This window comes from Puntigrus tetrazona, chromosome 23 (genome assembly GCF_018831695.1).
Source record: "Puntigrus tetrazona isolate hp1 chromosome 23, ASM1883169v1, whole genome shotgun sequence".
Lineage (NCBI taxonomy): Eukaryota > Metazoa > Chordata > Actinopteri > Cypriniformes > Cyprinidae > Puntigrus > Puntigrus tetrazona.
Genome location: NC_056721.1, coordinates 18487390 through 18509636, shown reverse-complemented (window position 1 = coordinate 18509636; position 22247 = coordinate 18487390). Strand labels below are relative to the sequence as shown.

General features: G+C 36.7%; 1 protein-coding gene across 2 annotated transcripts in view; it reads left to right on the top strand.

Annotated features, from left to right (window-relative positions):
- The first annotated feature begins 1895 nt into the window (after positions 1-1895).
- The window catches only part of rarga (retinoic acid receptor gamma a), a 50817-nt gene continuing 30465 nt past the window's right edge, over positions 1896-22247 (top strand). The window contains exons 1-2 of one of the 2 annotated variants that reach the window (XM_043224736.1): positions 1896-2047; positions 14485-14773. In XM_043224736.1, coding sequence (XP_043080671.1) covers positions 14605-14773 — 169 coding nt within the window. In that variant the 5' untranslated portion in view covers positions 1896-2047; positions 14485-14604. Of the gene's footprint in view, positions 2048-2231; positions 2355-14484; positions 14774-22247 lie in introns of those variants that run through there. The other variant, XM_043224737.1, reaches the window with a different exon arrangement.

Below are 22247 nucleotides of genomic sequence, written 5' to 3'. Positions count from 1 at the left end.
TTCCACTATAAAGAACCTTTTGTGAAGAGGAAAGTTTCCATGGACGTTAAAGGTTCTTCATGGAGTCATCGGCGCCAATAAACACTACTAAGTAGGCATGTTCAGACGCAAGAATTGTGTAAAAAAGGCATAATAACAGGAAAAAGGGAGAGTAAAGCTGGTGAAAGTGAAATGTAGCGTGGAAGACTGAAAGACAGAGTCAGATAGTGACAGACAGGGAGGTACACAGGTAGTGTGGGAGAACGAGAGGAGCGAGAGAGGAAGAGAGAGAGATAGCAGTCTGATCTATCTTCATTATCCTCCACTCTGCAGTCTCCCAACACAGAGATCATAAATCTCAACCTCCAGCACACTTCACTGACAATGAAACACAAACACTGCTAACCTCTGACCTCTCTCCTGCTACTGACACATACTCGCTCAGACACACACGGAGAATGACAGCACATACTGTAATATTGTTTGAAACTTGGTAATACTTGATACGAAAATGTTAGATACTGAGCATTTTGAAAAGGTTTGATAAAGCATTTAATCTCGAAACAAAAACAGAAATTCTAAAAACATCCTAGTTACCTTCTTTTCGGCAAACTGTTAATATGTTTAGAGAATAACATATATGTAGATAAAGCTGTGTAGGGTAGGTTTGTGTGGCAAAGCAAACCACTTCCTGTTGACTCGAGACCCAATGCCAGCCCTGCTAAAGTAACCTACTGCTACACTTCAGCTGAGCTCAGTTCGGCAAACGGTTTTATCTTAGCAAAGAAAAATCTGGATGCTGAAAATGTTTTTTTTTTTTTTTTTTTTTGACAGGAAGTTCATATTTAGTGCAGCGCGAACTAAACCGAACCTTAGCACACAGCGGAGCTGATTCATGCCCAACTAGCCTCAGAAAAACATCAGAATATGACCGTTTGTGAAATAATCGAGTTTAAAATAAAAACAAGTGTTACACTTGATTTATTTTGCGCAAATTAGCTGAACCTGACATGCCACCTCCCCGAGCTTGAGATGGCACCGTCAAAAAGGAGCCAGTTAAGGTGTGTCTTCACAGTGAGGTTTCTGGGGGTTTCTTTTAACCAAAGCCAGTACAGAATGGCAGCTTTAGGAAGAACCCAGGCAAACGCCCAGAACCACAAACAAGCCAGTGCAGAACTGCTCCATACAAACACAAACTGCACACTGTACTGATATAAAACACATAAAGAGAGGCATATAGCCAGACACACCCTCGGCACCGTGAAGTTTGGAACTTCCCATATTTACAGTCTCCCATCATCAAAAAGATGCCATTTTCTTGTGGACTTTGCAGCAAATAAATCATTACTATTGATGGCAACCCTTAAAATGATTCATTGGCGTATTCTATCGGTTCGTTTTATGCTTTTCAGTTTGTTAATCCAGCATCACTTTACATGTTTTCCGGTTTCATATTTACCACTGTTCATGTAATTCACATGCAATGGACTGCGTAATTTACGGTTTTCCCGCTGTTTGAAGCACATTATTGCATTTTTTTTCCCCCACATGGAATAACGCGCACAACTGAATTGTTCACAGTAAGACCAGGAACGTGTATCAGTTAAGCAAGTTTTTGTCTGTCTTAAAAACGAACTGTATCCAGCATATTAATACCAGTCCCTCTCTGGCATTCCTTCATCATGTGCTACTCAGTGCATGTCACTTGTGAATACACAGTTCAAGGAGTGAGAAAAAGAAGGAGAAAGAAAGAAAGAAAGAGGGGCAGAGAATTAAAAACAGAAATTTAAGCTTGCCTCTGTTTCTTCCCTCTAGGCATTTTGCGGCTTGTGAAAAATGTGCTGTATATTTGAAGGGTGGAGTCACGTGACCAAGACAGGGTTCATGAATCAGAGCGCATAATTATTTCTAAGAGAGACGAAAAGAAGAGAAAGAGGGAGGGAAAGAGAGCGAGAGAGGCAGAGAAAAGGAAGAAGGGAGAAAGAAACGACCGCGTAGCGTGAAAGGGACTCTGATGAACGGAGGCGCGCTTCTCTTGTCTTCACCTCGCGGATTTTAGTCGCAGCGGGTGAGTTTAACTTTCACGCAACCGATCAAAACGACGTTTCTCTCTCTTACGTCTGTCACTTACAACACGCGTACTGAAACTAAACTCGATTAGACGCGACAGAGGAGCGGGAGGGCGATGAAAGAGTCGCATGGATCGCAACTTTTTGGTTCGTTCGGCTCGCGCGACTCGGTTCTCTTGAATTCGTCTATGTGTAGCGCGTGCGCCTTGTGTGTGTTTTCATTTATTTTCGTGCGGCGCTGATGCCTGCGCGAGCGCTTTCTGGGTCCGCGACGTGTTTCGAGAAATGACTGGTTACCTTTACCTGGTGAGTTGTCCCTTGACACATGTAAAACACTTCTTTGACAGCTGTTGCTTTCCTTTTAGCCTTAAGTGTTAACGTTTCAGCCCCGTGGCTTACAAGTGTTAAGTATGTGTGTGTGTGTGTGTGTGAATATGATATTAGTTTGTGCAAAACAAAGTGTTTTGTACGCCTCGAGGGAAAGGTGTTTTCGAAAGCATCGCATGAAGCGTAGCCTGTAAATCGTCCTGTTAATAAAACTGAAACGTGGTAGCAGTTAAGTAAGTTTATTAACTGATGTGACACTATGTAACGTAACAAACCTGGATACGTCGAGATGCGTCAAGTTTTTGAAGGAACAGAGCAGAGCGTTTAAAGAGTGCGTCCTCCATACAGTGACAATGAATGGTGTTAAACTTCCAAATGGATGCAAAATCAGTGTATAAGTTGAAATAATCCGTGCAATTTATGCGCTGTAGAAAGTTTTTATGACCAAAGCTAAATGTCATTTTTTTTATGCACTTACCATTTTGACATCTGCCCTAGCTCTGCATAAGAGAAGTGACCATGCATAAACAAGTTAGATCTTTTAAATAAATTGGTTGATCCAGTTCACAAAGCTGAATGCTGAATGATTTGTTCCGGTTCTCGGGTTGAGTGGGTACACTAGAACGTTGTAAGTTAATTTGGGTTTGTTTGACAGACAAAGCAATTTTATAGCATATGACATATTTTGACTGTGAGTTAAATACTGCTTTAAGGTAGCATCTACGCATTGGCTTTGAGCAGCGCAGTTTCTCTGAACAAGTATTGCATTTGTTCTGTTGTAAGAAGTAACAAAATGCCTAAAACCACACGTATCAATGGCTTTTTGTGTTACTTTTTCTCTCGTATTATAGCTGAACTTCAGTGAAGCTCCATTGCATTGACAATCTGTAGCACCTGTTCTTTGTGCTGTTTGGATCGGTCTGTGATCTGAAAGAAACTCGCTTTCCTTTGCTTTTCAACATGTTGTGTGTGAGATTTTCACGAGCTGAAAAGTTTTTTTGAAAGTTTATGCCAGCAGTGTTTAATAGTGTCAGAGCCGGTCGTGATTTACGACGTCGTCTTTTAACATTCGACAGAATGTTCACATCCAAACACACACACACACACACATCTGGGGCAGTGGAGGCGTCTGAGCGCGTTACAACATTAAAAACAACAGTCTTACTCAGCACATGCACAAAACAAACGTATGCACAGCTCTTTTTTTTTTTTTTTTTTTAAATGAGAAAGGAATGGGCCGGCCCTTTTCTGTCTTCAGCTGTTTATGTCTCACAGATCAGCAACATGAGTTTACATGAACTCAGACAAAAGAAGCAGAGACAAGGAAAAACAAACTATTGTCAAACCAGATATTCACGTTCCACCAAAACCAAAACTCCCACTCTGACTCCAGCGGGACTGTGGAGTTGTCTGATCTCAGCGGTACAGTAACTGTAATGGAATACGGGAGTGTCTTAATGTGTTTATGTGTTTGGGTAAACTGCTGTCATTATATTCTTGAGTGTATTTTCCCTTTTGAGTGACAGGGAAATGTGTCTTTTCTTCACTGTATATCAACTCTAACCACAGCATTAGATTTACAGTGTCACTTCCTGAACCATTGATAGTTTATTCTTAGTAATGTTTTATGATAATGTAGGTACACTGTAATATTTAATTCACTTTTATTTCACCGTGTTACTTAAGGAACCCTGTTTCCTTCACATGATAAAACAATAAAAAGTTAAATGTGGATTTTTATCCTACTTTTTGAACTATTTTCTCGCAATTCTGGTATTGTTTCTATTACCGTTTTCTCGCCGTAGAAAACAGTACAGTTACGACTACTGTTTTCTCCCGAAGAGATTTGTTTCAAACTAGAATTTAATGAAAAAACCTCTGACTTCTGACTTCTTTCTCATTCTGAGTTTAAATCCAGCAATTCTGGGTATATATCGAATAATTATGACTTTTTACATCTCACAGTTGTCTTTTTAAAAAAAAAAAAATTGTACGTTTACTCTTTAAATCACAATTCTGAGTCACAATTTTCACAATTGGGAGTTTATATCTCACAATCTGGAATGTTTGTCGTATAATAACAGGCTTATATCATTTTGAATGTTGATTTTTCTTATCACAAGTTTATTACAAGTTATTTCCTCAGATTACAAGTTTTATGTTTTAGTTCTCTGACTTTATATCTCACAATTCCGATGAAAAAGTAAAAAGTCACAATTCATTTTTTTCTTCTGTTGCTTGAATCAAGCACCTATTGGTAGTTGGCATTTACTAGCTTTTCTCTTCCTGCTTCAGTTTTTTGTTTTTGCATGCATGTTGAGTAGGTTTGCTACGACTATGTGTGTTACCGAGCATAGTGATGTTTTCTGGAAGACCACCCTACTGTCTATCTGTCTAGATCCCAATTTTTACTTCAGTCTTCGGCTCATCTGGTTACTTTTTGGCTTGTAACCATAAATCCAGGAGTTTATCCATGACTCTCTCAGGAATTTTGGGGGGTAATAGAATGTAAGTGGCAGGGAGGGGCTGAACAGGTGGTTTATGGGGGATCAGAGAAGGTGGGGGGGCTTTGTTCGGTACTCTGTAATTATGAAGGAAACCATCAGATCACTGCTTCCCCTGTATATTTTTGCAGGTGTGCAGGGATGTATCCCTTTGACTGTGTGTGTATATAAGACTTTATATGTCGGCTTGTGCGTCTATGAAAGGGAGAGAGTGTCCGACATCTGCTTATAAAAGTTCCTGTGTGTGTCAGGGCTTTTATTAATGTGTCTGTGTTAGTGTGTGTGTTTATACTCGTGAGTGCGAATGCTCCCCGTGCCAGTGCTACTGTAATGAGCGCCATCTATTACCTTCTATTGCTCTGATTAAATAAACTGTGTTCATCTGAAATGGCTAGTTGAGCTCAGCGGCCATGTCATTTGTTTTTATAAATCTGATTTCTTGTCTGATTACGCTATGTAATAAACCACAACTACAATCTAGCAACGATCATGTTAATGCTCTGATCCTTAACCAATTATTTAACCTCATTTCCCTCAGAGGAATAATGCAAGCCACAGAAGAATACTGCAATAAATAAGCTCACTGGTTGTGTTGGTTTTCTCTCCGTTCAGACGTTTTATGGGTCTATAAACTGTTGTTGTTGTTTATCCGTTCCTGTGCTCACCTTGTCAGTATCACGTTGTGGAACAAAACTGTCAGAACTGTCTTTCGTTCACTCCATTTATCCCATCACTCTTTCCATTGCTTTCTCTTCCGTGTGTCACAAACACATCCAAACCTCGGGAGTTTGGTTATTTGTTTATTTAAAAAAAAAAGAGAGAGAGAAAATTTTGAATCCTAAATCAAGAATAAATCAAGAATCCAAGAATAAGTGTGACACCTGTGTAAATAATATAAAAAAAAAAGACTGTTAATGATTTAAAAGCTTTTTGAAAACATTTAATATTTATTCATATAATATATTAAAATAGCTCTGATTTGGTTTTGTAAAAATATATTATATATATATATATATATATATATATATATATATATATATATATATATATATATATATATATATATATAAATGTTTTATATGTTTTAATTATATATGCAATTGTATATAATAAAAATAACAATAATTATAATTAAAATGTGTATATACTTATTGTATTAATCTTATGTATTAAGAATTTAATTTATCTATCTGACTACAATTATTAAAAACAATATGTGTGTGTTGTGTGTAGATAGATAGATAGATAGATAGATAGATAGATAGATAGATAGATAGATAGATAGATAGATAGATAGATTGATAGATAGATTGATAGATATGGAATTTTTTTATCTTACTATATTGATTTTTTTAGTATAGAAGTGAAAAATGACAATGTCAATGAACGTTGAATGATATCCAGTGTAATATGAGGTAAGAGCACACATTTATGGTTTATTGTGAATGATGGGGTGCTTGAGCTTTACAGCTGGGTCTTTGAGAGTATATAATACACTCTTTTATATTATTACTTGAGGAGCAAGTTATATCCAAGTGCTGTGATAGATATTACGGCATTGTCAGTGTTGTACAGTGATTGGGTGTGAAGAATGTTTGTTGGGTGCCAGGAAAGGGTTCAGTGTCAGACTGGCTTTAATTGATGGGATATGTGACTCCGAAGAAGAAGATCATCTATCACTCTTAATGTTGTGCTACCATTTGCCCTGTCAGAAGGCAGAGGAATTCGAACGTGTCAGTTTTATCTCCCACAATAAAAAGGTTTATGAAGGGCTTTCTCGGAAACGACTGCCTGATGACAATGATACGCTTTGTTTAATTTTGCAGCGGACCGATTCGGCGAGGCTATATTTTATTATTGTTTATTAATGCCGCTTGACAGCACTGTAACCACTGTCCCCTGTTGTGACGCTGGGATAGGGATGCAGTGGGGGGGAAAAAATAAAACAACAAATGAATCATTAAAAAGTTATCTTTTTGCATCAATGTGTGTTTCTATGTGCGTGTTAATGATGTCTGGCCTTTGAACCTTCAGCACTCAGTTCTGACCCTCCTCATGACCATGTGACCTCCACAGCGCCTGGAGGTTCCTCAGCTGCAGACTTTCCACACAATGCGTCTCGTCTCCAAACATCTTTCTTCAATTGATTCCACGCAGATTTCATTCAAGGTTACAGCGCACAGTGCTGTGTCTTATTGCAAAAGTCTCCTGTGCATAACAAGCAGACAGTCAGTTTTATCCATCGGAGTTTGCTGTAAACATCCCTCGGACACATATGCTTATGTTTTATGCAGGATGTGACAATTATTTTTCAGCAGAAAATATGCAAACTGCAAGCAGATCCCTTCTTGTTATGGTCAGATGCGGTTAGTGTTGTCTGGTTTCTTTTTCGCATGGTCAAACTATAGTGTGCCTGGGAAATTTGAGGCGTTTCGTGAAGCGTTTAACTGTGCGTTAAATTCAGGGAATCTGCGAATCAATAAACAGACATTCTATTCTATTCATAACTCTTTTTTTAGATTATTAAAATATTCTTTGCATTAAGAAAAGGTTGTTTTAAGAACTGTTTGCTGAAAGGTTCTCTGAGGAACCCAGAACGGTTTTTCAATGGTGACCAAAATCATAATAGTCGATTAATAAATAATAATTAATGAATAAATAGTCGCTTGTAATTTCCGGTTATGAATTACGATTAACACAATTTACCTTGAATGATGTTCATACCATTGTTGTGAAGCAACTTCATGTCATATTTTTATATGAAAATAAATATGATAAAAACTTTTATTGCTTTTTTATAGTACTAAGCCTTAAATATCAACTATTCATTGATTAGGTTTATTTCTTAAAAATATATATATATATATACACACACACACACACACACACAAGCACTCAGAATAACATAAGTAAACTTTGAGAGATTATTGCCTTTTTGAACGACTGCATAATTGTGGCATCCATAATTGGAATTGCAATTAGAAATTCAATTTAATTGTTCAGCCCTAGTTCTATTTATTTATATTTTGCACAAAGTAAACTGTTGTAGTGTAGAAAAGCAAGGTGTTTTTGGAAAGAATGGAAGAATTTTCACACTGCATTCAGTTGCTGGCACTCTTGACACACTCTCAATAAAGGTATTGACTTTGCTGATTCCATGCAGAAACTTCAATACCCATGGAACCTTTGAATGCCACAAAAGGCTTAAAATTCTTTACAGTAAGAAAAAAAATATTCTTTAAAGAACAGTTCAATGGACGTTTTCTTCGAAAACTTAATTGTGCTACATATTGGTTGGGTTTCATTACAATGGGTTTGATTATATGAAAGTGTCTTTGACTCCTTTGTCTTTCTGTTTTTACTCGCTTTTTAGGAATGGAACAGTTTATATTTGCTCTTTAACTGAGCTTGATACCTCTCGTAGAAGTTTCCAGAGCTCGGTTTGAAGACGTTTGATCTGAATCCATACACCCCGTCTTGTGGCCTCTTCTATACGGTGCCTCTGCCTGTCTGGGGGCATTTAAGAGTATACGGTCGGATGTGTCAATCCGTCTTAGAGCTGATCGACAGCAGGAAGGCTAATGTGGAAAGTTAAAGTAGCTTTTAAAGTAGAGCGCCGTGAGCTTAGAACGAAGGAGTGGAAATATTCAGAGTGTAGACAGGAAATGAACCCAAACCGCTGTACCATCCCAAATCCGTCACAGCTTTGGAGAAAGAATGGATTGCGGTTTTAGCCAGGCAGAGGGAGTAAAAAAATAACTCACCATCGGCTCCGGTGGTTAATGCCTCCTATGACGCCTAGGGTTTTTTTTTTAATGCTGTGTACCAGTTAGGAATGATTTTTGTGATGGCTCGAAAGTTACACAACAGGTCACACTTTTGGAATAATGTGCTGATTTGCTGCACGAGAAACATTTCTTATTAAAACCAATGCTGAAAACAGGTGTGCTGCTTAATATTTTTGTGAAGCAGCAAATCTGCATATTAGAATGATTTCTGATGGATCACATGACACTGAAGACTGGAGTAATGAACCTAAAAATACAGGAATAAATTACAATTGTTATTATAAATTAGTGCTTTTTAAACGATCAATCACAATTAATTGCATCCCAAATAAAATGACCCATATATATATTTCAGACTATATATATATATATATATATATATATATATATATATATATATATATATATATATATATATATATATATATATATAAATGTTTTTAGTATATATGCATGCATGTGTGTTTATTGATATATGCATAATAAATATACACAGAACACACACATAAATTATGCAAAAAAAGTATTTCACAATATTACTATTTTTACTGTATTTTTGGTGAGGTTAAGTGACTTATTTTTTTTAAAAAAATGCATTATTTCAAACTCCTAACCATTAGTGTAGGTCTCAAATAGTTGTTTTCCAAGCATGAACGCGATACCTTCGGCGGCAGGGACACTTGATCCACCAGAGGCAATTCTCTCCAGAGTTGAAATGGATACTTTTTCTTACTCTAAACACAACCTGCTTACCCATTTCACAGTGGCAAACTGCAGTACTTTAGAGGAGAGCAGACGTCACCCGCCCCGGCTCGGCCCAGCCCCGAGGAGCCATGAATCACACAGGGCTGATTCTGTCAGAGATACACAGCGCATCACCCAACCATGCCAGGAGCATTCTCTCTCTCTCTCTCTCTCTCTCTCTCTCTCTCTCGCTCTTTCTTTCTTTCTTTCTTTCTTTCTTTCTTTCTCTGTGGCTAATAGGCCTCAGCATGCTCTGCTAATGATGTGTTTGTTCTGAGAGGAGCAATGTAGAAACGGTGGTGAAATCAGGCTTTTGGAAAGTCCCAGCCTGTTCTTCTAATCCCCTGCAAAAGTCGGGTCTGCGGTGGGTGCCCGCCGCTGCCCCCCTCTCGGGCCCAGAGAGGGTTTGAATGAGCGTGTGTGTAAGGGTCAGCCAGAGAATAGCAGTAATGAGAGAACATGTGTGTATGTACTTATACATGTGTGTGTGTGTGTGTATGTGCGCCCCGGGGGCCCGTGCCAGAGAGAGAGAGGGCGAGGGCCCTAGAATGAGCTCACTTTCTGCACAGCCCGCCTGCCATAAAAGCAGAACATACTCTGTAAAACTCTTTGCCGATGTGACTCATGAAAATACGCAGGCGCCAAGTGTTTTATTAATTCATTATTGTGTTTGGGAAAATTCTAGGAACACACAGATCCCTTTTCAATCAGTTCCCCTCTTTTCAAATGGCTGCATGAGATTTGGATTTTCCCCGGCTCCCTTTTTTCTTCCTCCTTTTCCACAATTTTTCTGCTTTCTTTTTCTCTCTCTGTAAAAGCTTTTTTGGGCGTGATTTTGATGTTTTTCTCCTCTGTCTCTCTCTCTCCCGCAGTTCGTCTTGTTTCTTTTCTTCTGCTTTATTTTATTCCCAACGTTCTCTTTATTTTGTTTCTTGATGTTCTTACTACTGGTAAGAGTCAAAAGTTCAGAAGTTAATGCAACCCCTAAAATATTATGATATTTTCAACAGACCATTTTTATTGTATGCTGTATTTAGTCCAGTAATTTATATGCTGTATTTAGCCCAGTTTTTAATTTTGGAGATTAAAAATAAATAAATAAAATATTTAAACAAATAAATAAATACCTTTATACATTTGAAAAATGCATAAATACAAAAATTACAAAAAATAACAAATACAACAAGTACATTAAAAACCTAAGTAAATATTTAAATGTATATTCATTTATAAAAAAATCTTATTTTAATTTGAGAAAATGTACAGTTATCTTAAAATAATAAAAATTTGAAAATAAATGTATTTTAATAAGTAATTACATTAAAATGCATTTAAAAATAAATACATTTAAATAATTAAATAAAACATTTAAAATGCATAAAAATAATCATATATATGTAAAAATAAATACATTAAATACATATAAATAAAACATTAAAACAACAAAAAAAGAAACACTTTTACTTTAATCTGAGAATTAATCTAAGAAAATATACAATATTTATCATACAATATTGCATAAGCTATATCTTATCTTAATTGACTTTTTTTAGCATATGATGATAGCTGATTATATTTCGTGCCTTGCATGTGACAGTAGAAACTAAGCATTTCAATTGAAATAGAAGTCTGGTAACGTTCCCGGTGGACATATAAAAAATATTTCCCAACCTTGACTGATATGTGTGGAAAACATAATTATGCTATCATTTTAGTTCACAGTAACGCTTTCAGTTCAGCAAATAGCACATTTGGCCTGAGAGTGAGCAGCTCCACTCCGCTTCAATTGCGAAGAATTCATCCTATGCTGCCTCGGTCTCCAGAGTAAACACGTTGACTTCGGCAATGTGTGGTTTTGAATGGTGAGCTCTAAATGATATCTGTTACATATGGAACAGTTCTGAGGGGTCACGGACGGAGCTGCAGCGGGAGCAGGAGGGAGGTTGGGAAAGGGGGGCGATCTGGGCAGGGATGGGTTCGAGGGCACACAGTCGAAGATGAAAACCAGACCTGGAGAAAAAGAGAGAGCGAAGGAGGAGGGGGAGAGATGGCAAGGCCTTGTTGTGGCTGGCTATGGGCGTGTGCCTATCTGCAGAGCTCCTTCCTTAGACGTGGCCACCCTAGCTTGGATGCACATGTGGAAGAGTTTACTGTAATGGAACTCTAAATTAGTGGTGGTTTGAAGCTGCCTGCAGCAGTAGGCTGTAATTAACTGGCTCTGCTGAAAGAAAAAGAACTCGAGAGGCTGGAGGGAGTGTGTGTGTGTGTGTGTGTGTGTGTGTGTGTGTGTGTGTGTGTGTGTGTGTGTGTGTTGGGCAGATGTGTTTACTGGAGCCATGAAAGAAAATGGCACACTGAGGGAGAAAATATTTGTTTTAGCATGTATTAATGAATGTTTTTGCAATAAATTCTTACAGAAGATTCTGCTCTACTTTGCTTCTTTGGGCATTATTATTTACCAGGGTTTTATTTATTTATTTATTTATTTATTTCAACCTTTTCCTTTTTGGGTGTATGAATGGTTATATTTGGTTTTATTTATATATATATATATATATATATATATATATATATATATATATATATATATATATATATATATATATATGTGTGTGTGTATATGACCAAATCTAACTTATAATTTATTAAAGTATTCATATTTTATTATATTTTATTATGGACATTATTTTTATCAATTTTTAACAATATGACTGCCTCAGTTGTAGCATCATTTGCAGAATTTCTACAAAAAAAAAAAAAAAAAAAAAAAAAAAAATATATATATATATATATATATATATATATATATATATATATATATATATATATATATTGTGTGTGTGTGTGTGTGTGTGTAATTGGTCACTTGGTTGCAGTTTGAAGGAATCTGTTCAATAAATAAATATTTTCTATATAAACACACACACACAGACATTTTTCAAAAAACAACATGACTGTGCATTTCTGACATTGCACATGAAGTAGTGCACAACGTTGAAGACCTTGAGATTGTGAAGAAAACAGTAAAATCGATCAATAAATATTACAGAAATGCGAAAATCTTATTACTGTATTATGTCTTCTTAGAATAATTAACAACATTTTGCCTTAGACAACAAACTGTGTCAGTTTCTTTATGTTTTAGTATGTCAGCATTATAACTTCCATCACAGAATGCAGTTAAACATAATTTGTAACTTGATATGTAAAAGGATATCATGAAAAAATGTACGAGAAAAACTTACTTTACTTAGTTCCGTAATGCCTGCATTTCCACTGTTGGAGATTGAAATTAAACTAATAATAGTTTGAAAATGTATTTTAGGAGTGTAAAAGCTCCCAAGAAAAACCCTCGAGGTATGTGTGTGTAGCCCTTGGAAAGAGGTTTCTTAGGGTTTCATTGTGTGGATTACAGTAGAGCTGTGTGCATCTGTTATGGAACGAAAGCTCAGTATTTCTCTCAAAGACTATGTGTTCAGGTGCAAGTGTTTTTATGCGACAGTGAGAAAGAGACTGTATGAATGTGTGTTTTGGAAAGCCCAGGCTTCTTTCCTGGCCAGAGTGCCGCCCCCGTAGTGCCCCCCAGTGCCTGGACTCTGTCACTGAATCTGTCTCCTTTTTCTTTCTTTCTTTCTTCCTTTCTTCTTTTCTTTCTTTCTTTCGACTTGGTCTATGTTTATGCCGAATTCATGAGCACAAATTTTCCCTTGCTTTTTGCCCTGATTCACAAACCACAGCACTTCCAAAAAGCGCTGAATTCTTTGGCTCAGCTCATTTTTCAAAAACCACATTTAAACAACAAGCCGCCAGCACCACCCACTCATAAAAATCACTCAAGGGAGAAGGAACAAAAAATGGAAAGGGACAACCCAGCATTCACGAGTGCAGTGATGAAGATAGCTTTTGTCTTATTGAAAAGGGAAGCCAAAAAAACGCTCTTGTTTCGCGGTGCAAATAACATCTAAACGTCCTTTCTGAGAAGCAACATTTTGTGTGTTTGTGAGGGAAATCCAATGGAAGCAAAACAGTTTGGACCAACAAGCCGTCACCTCTTCCTTTCACTCCTTCTCTTCCAGTTCCTCATCTTCTCCGTTGGAGCCCACGTTGGGGCCTCAGGTCTGTGAGAGGCCGACTGTAGTCGTGCAGGGCTGAGAGACTGGCAGCACAAACAGAGAAGCTCTTTCTTGTGGAGTTTGGTTGATTTAAATCATATGGAATAGCCTGGAAACACCACAAACGTCTGGACACCTTTCAAAACGGAGCAGACAAGAGCGCTCTCTTTCTCCCTCCCTCTGTTTCTCTTCTCCTGCCTCAACCTAACTTTTTCCTAACCGCTTTATTATTTTCCTCCCTCCCCTTCGTTTCTTTTTTTTGCTCTCTTTCTTTTCCTCCCTCCGTTTTTACATATCACCCCATCGTTTTCCCTCAGACTCCACCCTCCTCTCAAACACACAAGCGCTCTTATGCACTGGCTTGTTGTTAAACTGATGTGAGAAAGTCACCGATTGCTGTTTGCGAGACGTTAGGGCTTCTTAAAAGATTAGTTCATCCGGAAATTAGCATTCTGCTATCACTTATTCATGCTCACGTCTTTCCACACCTTCCTTTTTGTTTTGAACAATGCACCAGTCACATTTTCCATGCAATTTGAATGAATGGAACTGGAGCAAAAGTATGATTTGTGCTGTATATTTCAAATCTTCTGAATCCGTATGATAGCTTTGGAACAGCCTGGTAATTAATTCTGTGAAAGTCTTGACATCTGCTTCACGTCCTTGAACAAATCATTCTGCTCAACGAATCGGCTGACCTGATTCACAAAACCAGTCTGAATGATACATTTTTTTGAATTGGCCTGGTCCATTTAACCTACTGAGTCAGTGATCCAGTTGCGAGTTTTTTTTTCATATTCACTTGAGTGGAAGATTACGAGTGAATAACGAAGAATGAAAGTAATTCAGCTCGCGATTGAGTAAACTGTGCACAGGAGCTTGGACTCGCTGACCTGTTTTACTCCTGTTTAGAATTCTTTTGTACAAATGCTTAACTTATCATGTGTGTTTCCTCCTTAAGGTACATCCTGTCGAGTGAAAGCCGAGCCGTGACGCAGATCTGAGAAGTTTGCCAACATTGTCACACAGGTCGTTGAAGCGCACGACAGGCCCAACCAGCCTTTGGCAATCAACCGTCGCCATGGCAGCCAATAGGGAACGGCAGGTGGGTCACATGACCGGCTTCCCACCTGCTGTCTACCCCTTTGCCTTCAATTCCATGCGGAGCCACTCCCCCTTCGACCTGCTGACCAATAGTAGCCTGTTTGGACGGTTTGGGGCGGACCTTCCCAAAGAGATGGCAGCGCTGTGTGAGTATTAAACCTGTTCTGCTTTCGTATATTAGCAAATTTATCATTCGATTCGTACAAAAGATCTTGTTTTGCGGTGTTTCTTTTTATTGGTTTGTTTTGTGAAGCTATTAAAAGGTTGTTTTGCATTTTTTATGCAAATCTGACATAAAGATGTGAATTTTCAGTGCAGTGTTTATGTTTTTTAAATAAACAGAATGCAATGTGCATAAAAACTTTTAAAATAGCGCTCTGAATTACCTGTAAGCAGATTTAAGGCCAATATTGCATCCAGTGCAATCAGACTGTAATTGTGAGATATGTGCAGTATGCGTTATTGAATGCTGCGGATTTTGGTAAAAGTAGTAGGCCATGCAGTGCTTAAAGTGTGCCTAGTATGAGTAGTATGATATTTAAGAATCTTGCTTGTTTTGCTGTGAATTTGTTACAGAACAAAGAAAACTCAGACCTTTACTATATTGTTCTCGACTCTTTCAAGTGTTTGCTAGCCAGCTAGCCTCGCTCCCTGGAAAAAGTGGCATATTTTTCAGTTGTTTGACCTCAGAGAAAGCGAAAAGGTGCAGCATTTCGGCTTTAGTGTCACAGGGGGCGCTGTTTTACACCCGACAGCAGAAGGAAAGCGCGCGCGAGACAGGATAGAGAAACAACAGATGGCTGAGAGAGAGGAAAAGAGCCATTTAACAGACATTTTATTCAGCAGAAATACTTTCTGCCGGTTTAATACATCAAGTTTTTACATTTTATAGCATTCCAGAAAAATAGCGGGTTTCTCGAACCAGCTGTCACCGTTTTTCATCAAGAGATATTCTCTGGGTTTTTTTTTTAAGCTGAGGTGTAGTACATTCACTCGCTCTTTAGATTCAGAATGTGTTGCAAGAATGCGAGACGTCTGTGGATTTTTCTTGTTTAGACAGTAGCTTAGGGGAAAACACAAGCCACAGACATCTGAAATCTCATCTCAAGTCCTGAGGGGGAATCTGTGATGGGTTTGGATGGCAACAACAAAGCCGAAGACTATGCATTCCCCCTCCTCTAAACACACACACACACACACACACAGATATACACTACTCGCCGTCTCCTGCTGTGCCGCTTTTACTCCTCTGCAAGTCTGAACAACACTCCAGCCTTTTAGATGTCAATCAGTACCCACCCCCCTACAGCTGCCCACCTAATCCAATAGGTATTTACGGAGAGAGGCAGAAAGAGAGAGTGAGAGAGGGGTGATGGAAGCACCTGGGGATGACGTCCTGGTGCGGTGGAATCCAAGAACACACCCTGCTGTGAAAACACACTGACGGATACACAATAAACAAGTCTCCTCTGTCTCCTGGTCCTGAAAATGAGAAACATATTTCGCCTCGCATATGCAGACGGCCTGAATACGAAATTGGCTTTGTGGAAAACGTGTTGTTGAAGTCACATGAGTGTTTGAAAATCTGGGAAATGATCGGAGGAGCTTGACGAGGAAGATGCTGATTAGCATTGTCAGCTGTGGCTTTAGCTTTAACATCATTTTGAAGTCAGCGTGAAATTAGAATTCATCTTATTTACATTTTTGTTTTGCTTCCAGTTTTTTTTCCTCGTCGCGTTTTAGTCAAAATTATAAAACATGCTCTTCCCCTGAAACTCTTTTCCTTTCCGCACGACCTATTGAAGAATGTTAACGAATGGCCAAATGGCTATTTAGGCATTGTTTTAGCAAATTTATGTGCATTCTGGCTCTGTTATGATTTACAGTACCGTTCCAAGGTTTGGGGTCAGTGAGATTTTTTCCCTCAAAATGTTTTGAAAAATGTATTCAACAAGGATGTATAAAATTAATCAAAAGTGACATGAAAGACATTTATAGCAAACATTTCTAGTTTAAACAAATGCTATTTTTTGAAACTTTCTATTCATCTGATAATCAATATTGATAATAATCAGAATTGTTTCTTGAGTAGCAAATCATCATATTGGAATGATTTATGAAGGAAAAATTACATTGTAAAATATATTAAAATTAGTGCTGTCAAATGTTTATTTGTGATTAATTGCATCCAAAATAAAAGTTTTTGTTTGCATAATATATGTGTGTGTGTGTGTGTGTTGTGTATATTTATTAATTTATTTATATGTATATATAAATACACACACATAAAATATATAAAAATTATATATATATATATATATATATATATATATATATATATATATATATATATATATATATATATTCTATCACATATAAATGTAATTATATATAACATGTTTTTCTTAAATGTATGCATGTTTGTATTTATATATGCATATGAAATATAAACAATATACACACATATATTATAGATTTATTTTTTTGGATGCGATTAATCATTTGACAGCGCTAATTAAAAAAGAAAATAGTTATTTTAAATGTTAATAATATTTCACACTATTACTGTTTTTACTGTATCTGTGATCAAAAAATATAACCTTGGTGAGCATAAGACTCCAAAAAATTTTAAGGCGTTGTATAACATCCACTTTTCATAGTGAAATTAGTCAAACGAATTGCAAATGGTAATTCATGCTGACTTTTAAAAGTCAAATTTAGCTAATTTTTTTAAACTGGAAACAATTTCTGCCTCGCTCTGGCTGTTTGCATATCCAAAAGCACATCGGTCCCTGAGCAATGCCAGGAATTGGGTGAGAGTCGAGACCACAGAGGCCCTAATTTGCTTTTGGGGACGCCGTTTGACATTCTTTTTAGACAGGCATGTCACAAGTTGTTTTACTGAGCCATTCTCATCCCTGGCTCTGAGACGAGGGGAAACAAAGGCAGACGAGCAACCGGTCCGGTGCTGTTTTTGCTTTTTTTGCAGGAGTTGGTTTAACAGGCCTCTTCATTGTTGTCAGAGCTGTCTGTCGGCTAGACTGCGAAAATTCCCAGCTCATAAAGGCACAACATAACGTAGGCCCTGTCTTTAAGTGTATCTGCGTTGTTAGTCCTGCATTCTTCCCTTGACTGGTGTGTGTAATTTCCCAGAGAAGACAGTCATGCTTTGGCCTACTTCGTATAGGTGTGTTCAAACTAATTTACTGATGGGTTCAATCAGTTTCCAGAGATGTGAAAAGCTCTTAATAACTGTGACTATAAATGTTTCTTTTTTTTAAGCCACTTCTCACAATTTTCAAAAATTCAGTTGCGTTGTTTGTAGTAACACACTTATAAAGTGAGCGATGTACGTACATTTAGATTTATGCATTTGACACACACAAAGTGACTTGCATTGCATATAAGGTATAGGTTTTATCAATCTCTGGAGATTGAACTGATGACCTTAGCGCTGTTATTTTCATGCTCTACTATTTGAGGTGCAGTAATGAAGACAGAATCAGAGAACTTTTTTATATAAATAAATATATTTTTTGGTTATGGTTATGGATAGACGTTGTGTGTGTGTGTGTGGTGTGTTTGTGTGTATGTATTTATCATACCTCACATTATATGATCCTTTTTTAAAAACCTTTTTGTTTCCTAAAATAAAAAAACTGAAATCAGCTGCCATTGGTAATGCAGACTAAAAAAAAAAAAAAAAAAAAAAAGCAAATATATTTTTTTAACTGGAAACTATTTATCTGTTTGTGTAACTAAATACAATGCTAAATGCTAAATGTAATAAAAAAAATTAATTAAATAAATAAAGAAATAATTTAAAAAAAATATATATATATATATATATATTATTTTTAATTCAATTTTTATAACTTTGTTGTGTATATATATGTAAATGTGTGTGTGCGTGTGTCTTGTTTTTTTTGTGGTATTTTAGTTAACTATAATATTCCTGCATTGCATTGCAGAATGTACAGATGTATCTTTTCCTTTCCTCCGTCATGTTAATAATTATGCGCATTGCAGGGCTTGTGCAGTTGTTCAGGGTCAGGGTCAGGTATCCGGTTGGTGTCAGGTGAAACCAGCCTAATTACAGAGGGCTTCCTTAAGATTGATTAGTTGCCCGGTCATTCACAAACACACCTACTTGTTGGTTTTAAAAATAGTTGGTGTTTTTTTCATCCCTGCACCGCTAAGCATTCCTGGTCCAGCATGAAAATTCATATTCCCTCTTGCTGTTTTTTTTTAGCATGTAACACAGAGGTTTCTCTATCGTGCTCAAAGCTTTTGCGTGTAAAAACGTCTGGGCTCTGCTGTTGCTTTGACACTGTGTATGTAAAGCAGCTGTGCACGTGGGGCCACCGGTCGCTGTGTGGGAGTCTTACGTGCCGGCGTGCAGAAGCCGTTATCAGTTGATCCCTGTCATTATCGGAGCTCTTCAAACAAACAGTTGGAAGCCCATTACCAGCACTTACCATGTGATAGCATCTCAACTGAGCCCTCAAATGCTCCTGAAACCTTTTACCAATCAGGGAAGGAGGCCTCGCTCCAAGCTGCCAAGAGGGATGTTTTGAAAGGCTGCTTGGTCATTTCCTTTAACCAGACGGAGACCGTGTGGCTCTAATCTAATAGTCCTGCTAGGGCCGCGCACGGTCCAGCTGTCTCTCGCGCTTTGGCCGCACATATCAATGATATTAGTTCCCTTTTGGCTTGCGAGCTTGGGTTTTTATTGTTGTGACTGGGGCCAAGCTGTTGTGTGAAGGCATTTGTATTGTATAAAACAGAACGGCGTGCTTGTTCCAGCTTGTCATCGAGAGAAAGGCAAACATTTTGTTGTTCGCTGCCCCCACAGGAATGAATCAGTACAGTCACACACTTTCACACAGTAAACGCATAAATATGTGCAGCCTACTTGCTGCAGTCTAAATGTGCTTTTGTGCAGGGTTATATAATTGAGACCATACTGTATCTGGTGATGTATTTGCGTAATGCAAACAGATTGAAACTGTGGGATTTTAGATCGAAACATCATATGACGAGGACTGGTTTTGGGGCTGTTCAATAAATCAAATAAATAATCAGGATTATGATCCCGACTGCAGTAATTAGTGATGTGATGATTGCAGCGCTCTATGCTTTTTTAAATTTGTGAGCTATTTTGCAGAGGTTCGAGATTTTAAACAGTCACAGGTGCTTCGAGTGCATGAACGCAGCAAAAATGTTTAAATTAATATATAAGAGTTTCAAGTGGTGGTCTTGATTAACCTTTTTTTGAATCTGATTAACAAATGAATGCATTTGCAACGTCCCTTGCAATACACTGGAGTGAACATTTGAAGTGGGCAAAAAAGCTGTCCTGCAAGAACACATTTTGGTTTTAGGTTTGTTTAGGACATCTTTAAAGAAAGGTTTTGATCCACTACAAATGTTGAGTAATGTAGAAGGTGTAACAACCAATATACACTGCAATAAAACAAGGTGTGTAAATTAGAGGCTTATTTTTCAGTAGCTTTGTTTGTTGTAACGTGAGAACATTCTAGGATTCTAGGATCACATTGCTGCCATTTATGTTTTGATTTTTATACCGCTAAAAGGACTTACTAATTAAAAGAAAACATTTTTTAGGTAAAAAAAAAATGTATATAAAGAAGTAATTTTCAACATATTGTGTAAATTGTAAGTAATTAATTTATAATGAATACATTTATTAATATTAATAAATTATTATAATCCTAGTAAAAAGTAATATTTTAAGTACATATATTTCACACTAAGTATAGTTAAATAAATAAATGTAACATATTTACTGATATTTTGCTTGAGAATTACAGATGAAATAATTACATTTGTGCTGTTAAGCAATTAATTGCATTCAATTAAGTTTTGTTATGTTTGTTATGTTAAATATGTTTGTGTGCTATGTATATTTATTATACACACATGTACATGTAATTCAGAAAAATATGCTATGTTTATATGTGACATTTTTATGTATTCTATATATTATAAATATTTTATATTTTTATATTTATTTTATATATATATATATATATATATATATATATTATATATATATACATATATAATATATATGTATAAATATATATATATATGTATATATATATATATATATATATATATATATATATATATATAAACTGTATGTGTGTGTCTTTATATATACTTAATAAATATTAATAAATACATATAATATAATATAATATAATATACAAAGCACACATGCATATATTATGTAAACAAAATCTTTATTTTGGATGCGATTAACGGTTAATAAAGTTTCTTTAGTTAAAATGTGTTTCAGTATCATTACTGATGAGGATTGTGTGATTTGAATAATTTGAATAATATTTCTTTAAATATCTCTTTAAAAGAATAATATTTTAAGGGTACCCTGAGTATAGTAAAGTTCCACTTTCAGATAGACTTCAGCTCATATTTAGTGGGACTTCAGCACTACTTCCACACAATTAAAGTGCATTAAGCACAAAATTAGTTTAATTACACCAGTAGTATAGTATAGTAAAAGTACAGCTCAGCTGCAGGGTATTTTATCAAGTGTATTTGTAGCAAACGTAGCATAAAATAAATGTATTTCAAATATATTTTAGTATATTTGTTTTTTACTAGGGATGTCATTAGAAATACTTAGCAATTATGAGTTGTACGAAGTGATCACACGTAGAATAAAGGATCACAGAAAGGGAAATAGGTTTTTTAAAGAAGAAAACAGGTCTGTGTCATTAAAAGGCCAAGGCACAAGCGCTACATTATATCTGATTATTTATTTACAGAAACATTTTCCCGTCAAAGTGTTGGCTTTCCTTCGCAGCTGGCATGAGTTTGTGCGCAATAGGGATCAAACTGAAATGAGAGCGATGTATGCGTCTGAACACTTCTCCATTTCCTCAGAGATTCCACCATCTTTCATCTCCACCTCTGCTTTCCTGCCAGGTTCCTCTCCGTTCTGTCACTCATCACCAGCAGCACTAACTTCTACTGTAAACAGTCAGAGACCTTCTGGTGGATGAATCAGTTATCTACAGATTCCTATTGTGCATTTTTTTGTTGCTTGATGGTTTGATTCTGCAGTCTGGAAGCAGTTTGGCTGGAAGCAGAAGAACTTGGCCAGTGATCAACATCAAATGCTTTTCGAGAACACATTATACTCTCTTAATATGGCATACTTTCTGATTGAAACTAAATATTCAAAGAGGAAAAAATGTAGGCCAGGACTTGATTTTATCCAGTGGGAACTGATTGGATCATGAGCGGTGGGTGTTTTGTACCAGAATGGAGCCAGAAGTGAATACAAGTTTGCAGTTGATTGTGTGCATTACTCCCCTTCATAAACACAACTGACACGCTCATGTTTGAGGAAGGTCAAGGTCACCCACAAGAGCATCTCAATGTGTCCCAATGCTAACATTGTCATTATTACCTGTAAAACAAAAAACAAACAAACAAATATATATATATATATAATATTGTTGTTTGTTGTTTTCCAGTTAAACTATGTAAAAATAAAAAAGGCGTATTTTCACAGGTTTTATCTAGAATATAAGTATATTTTGACTTACTCGTCTGACATATTGTTAA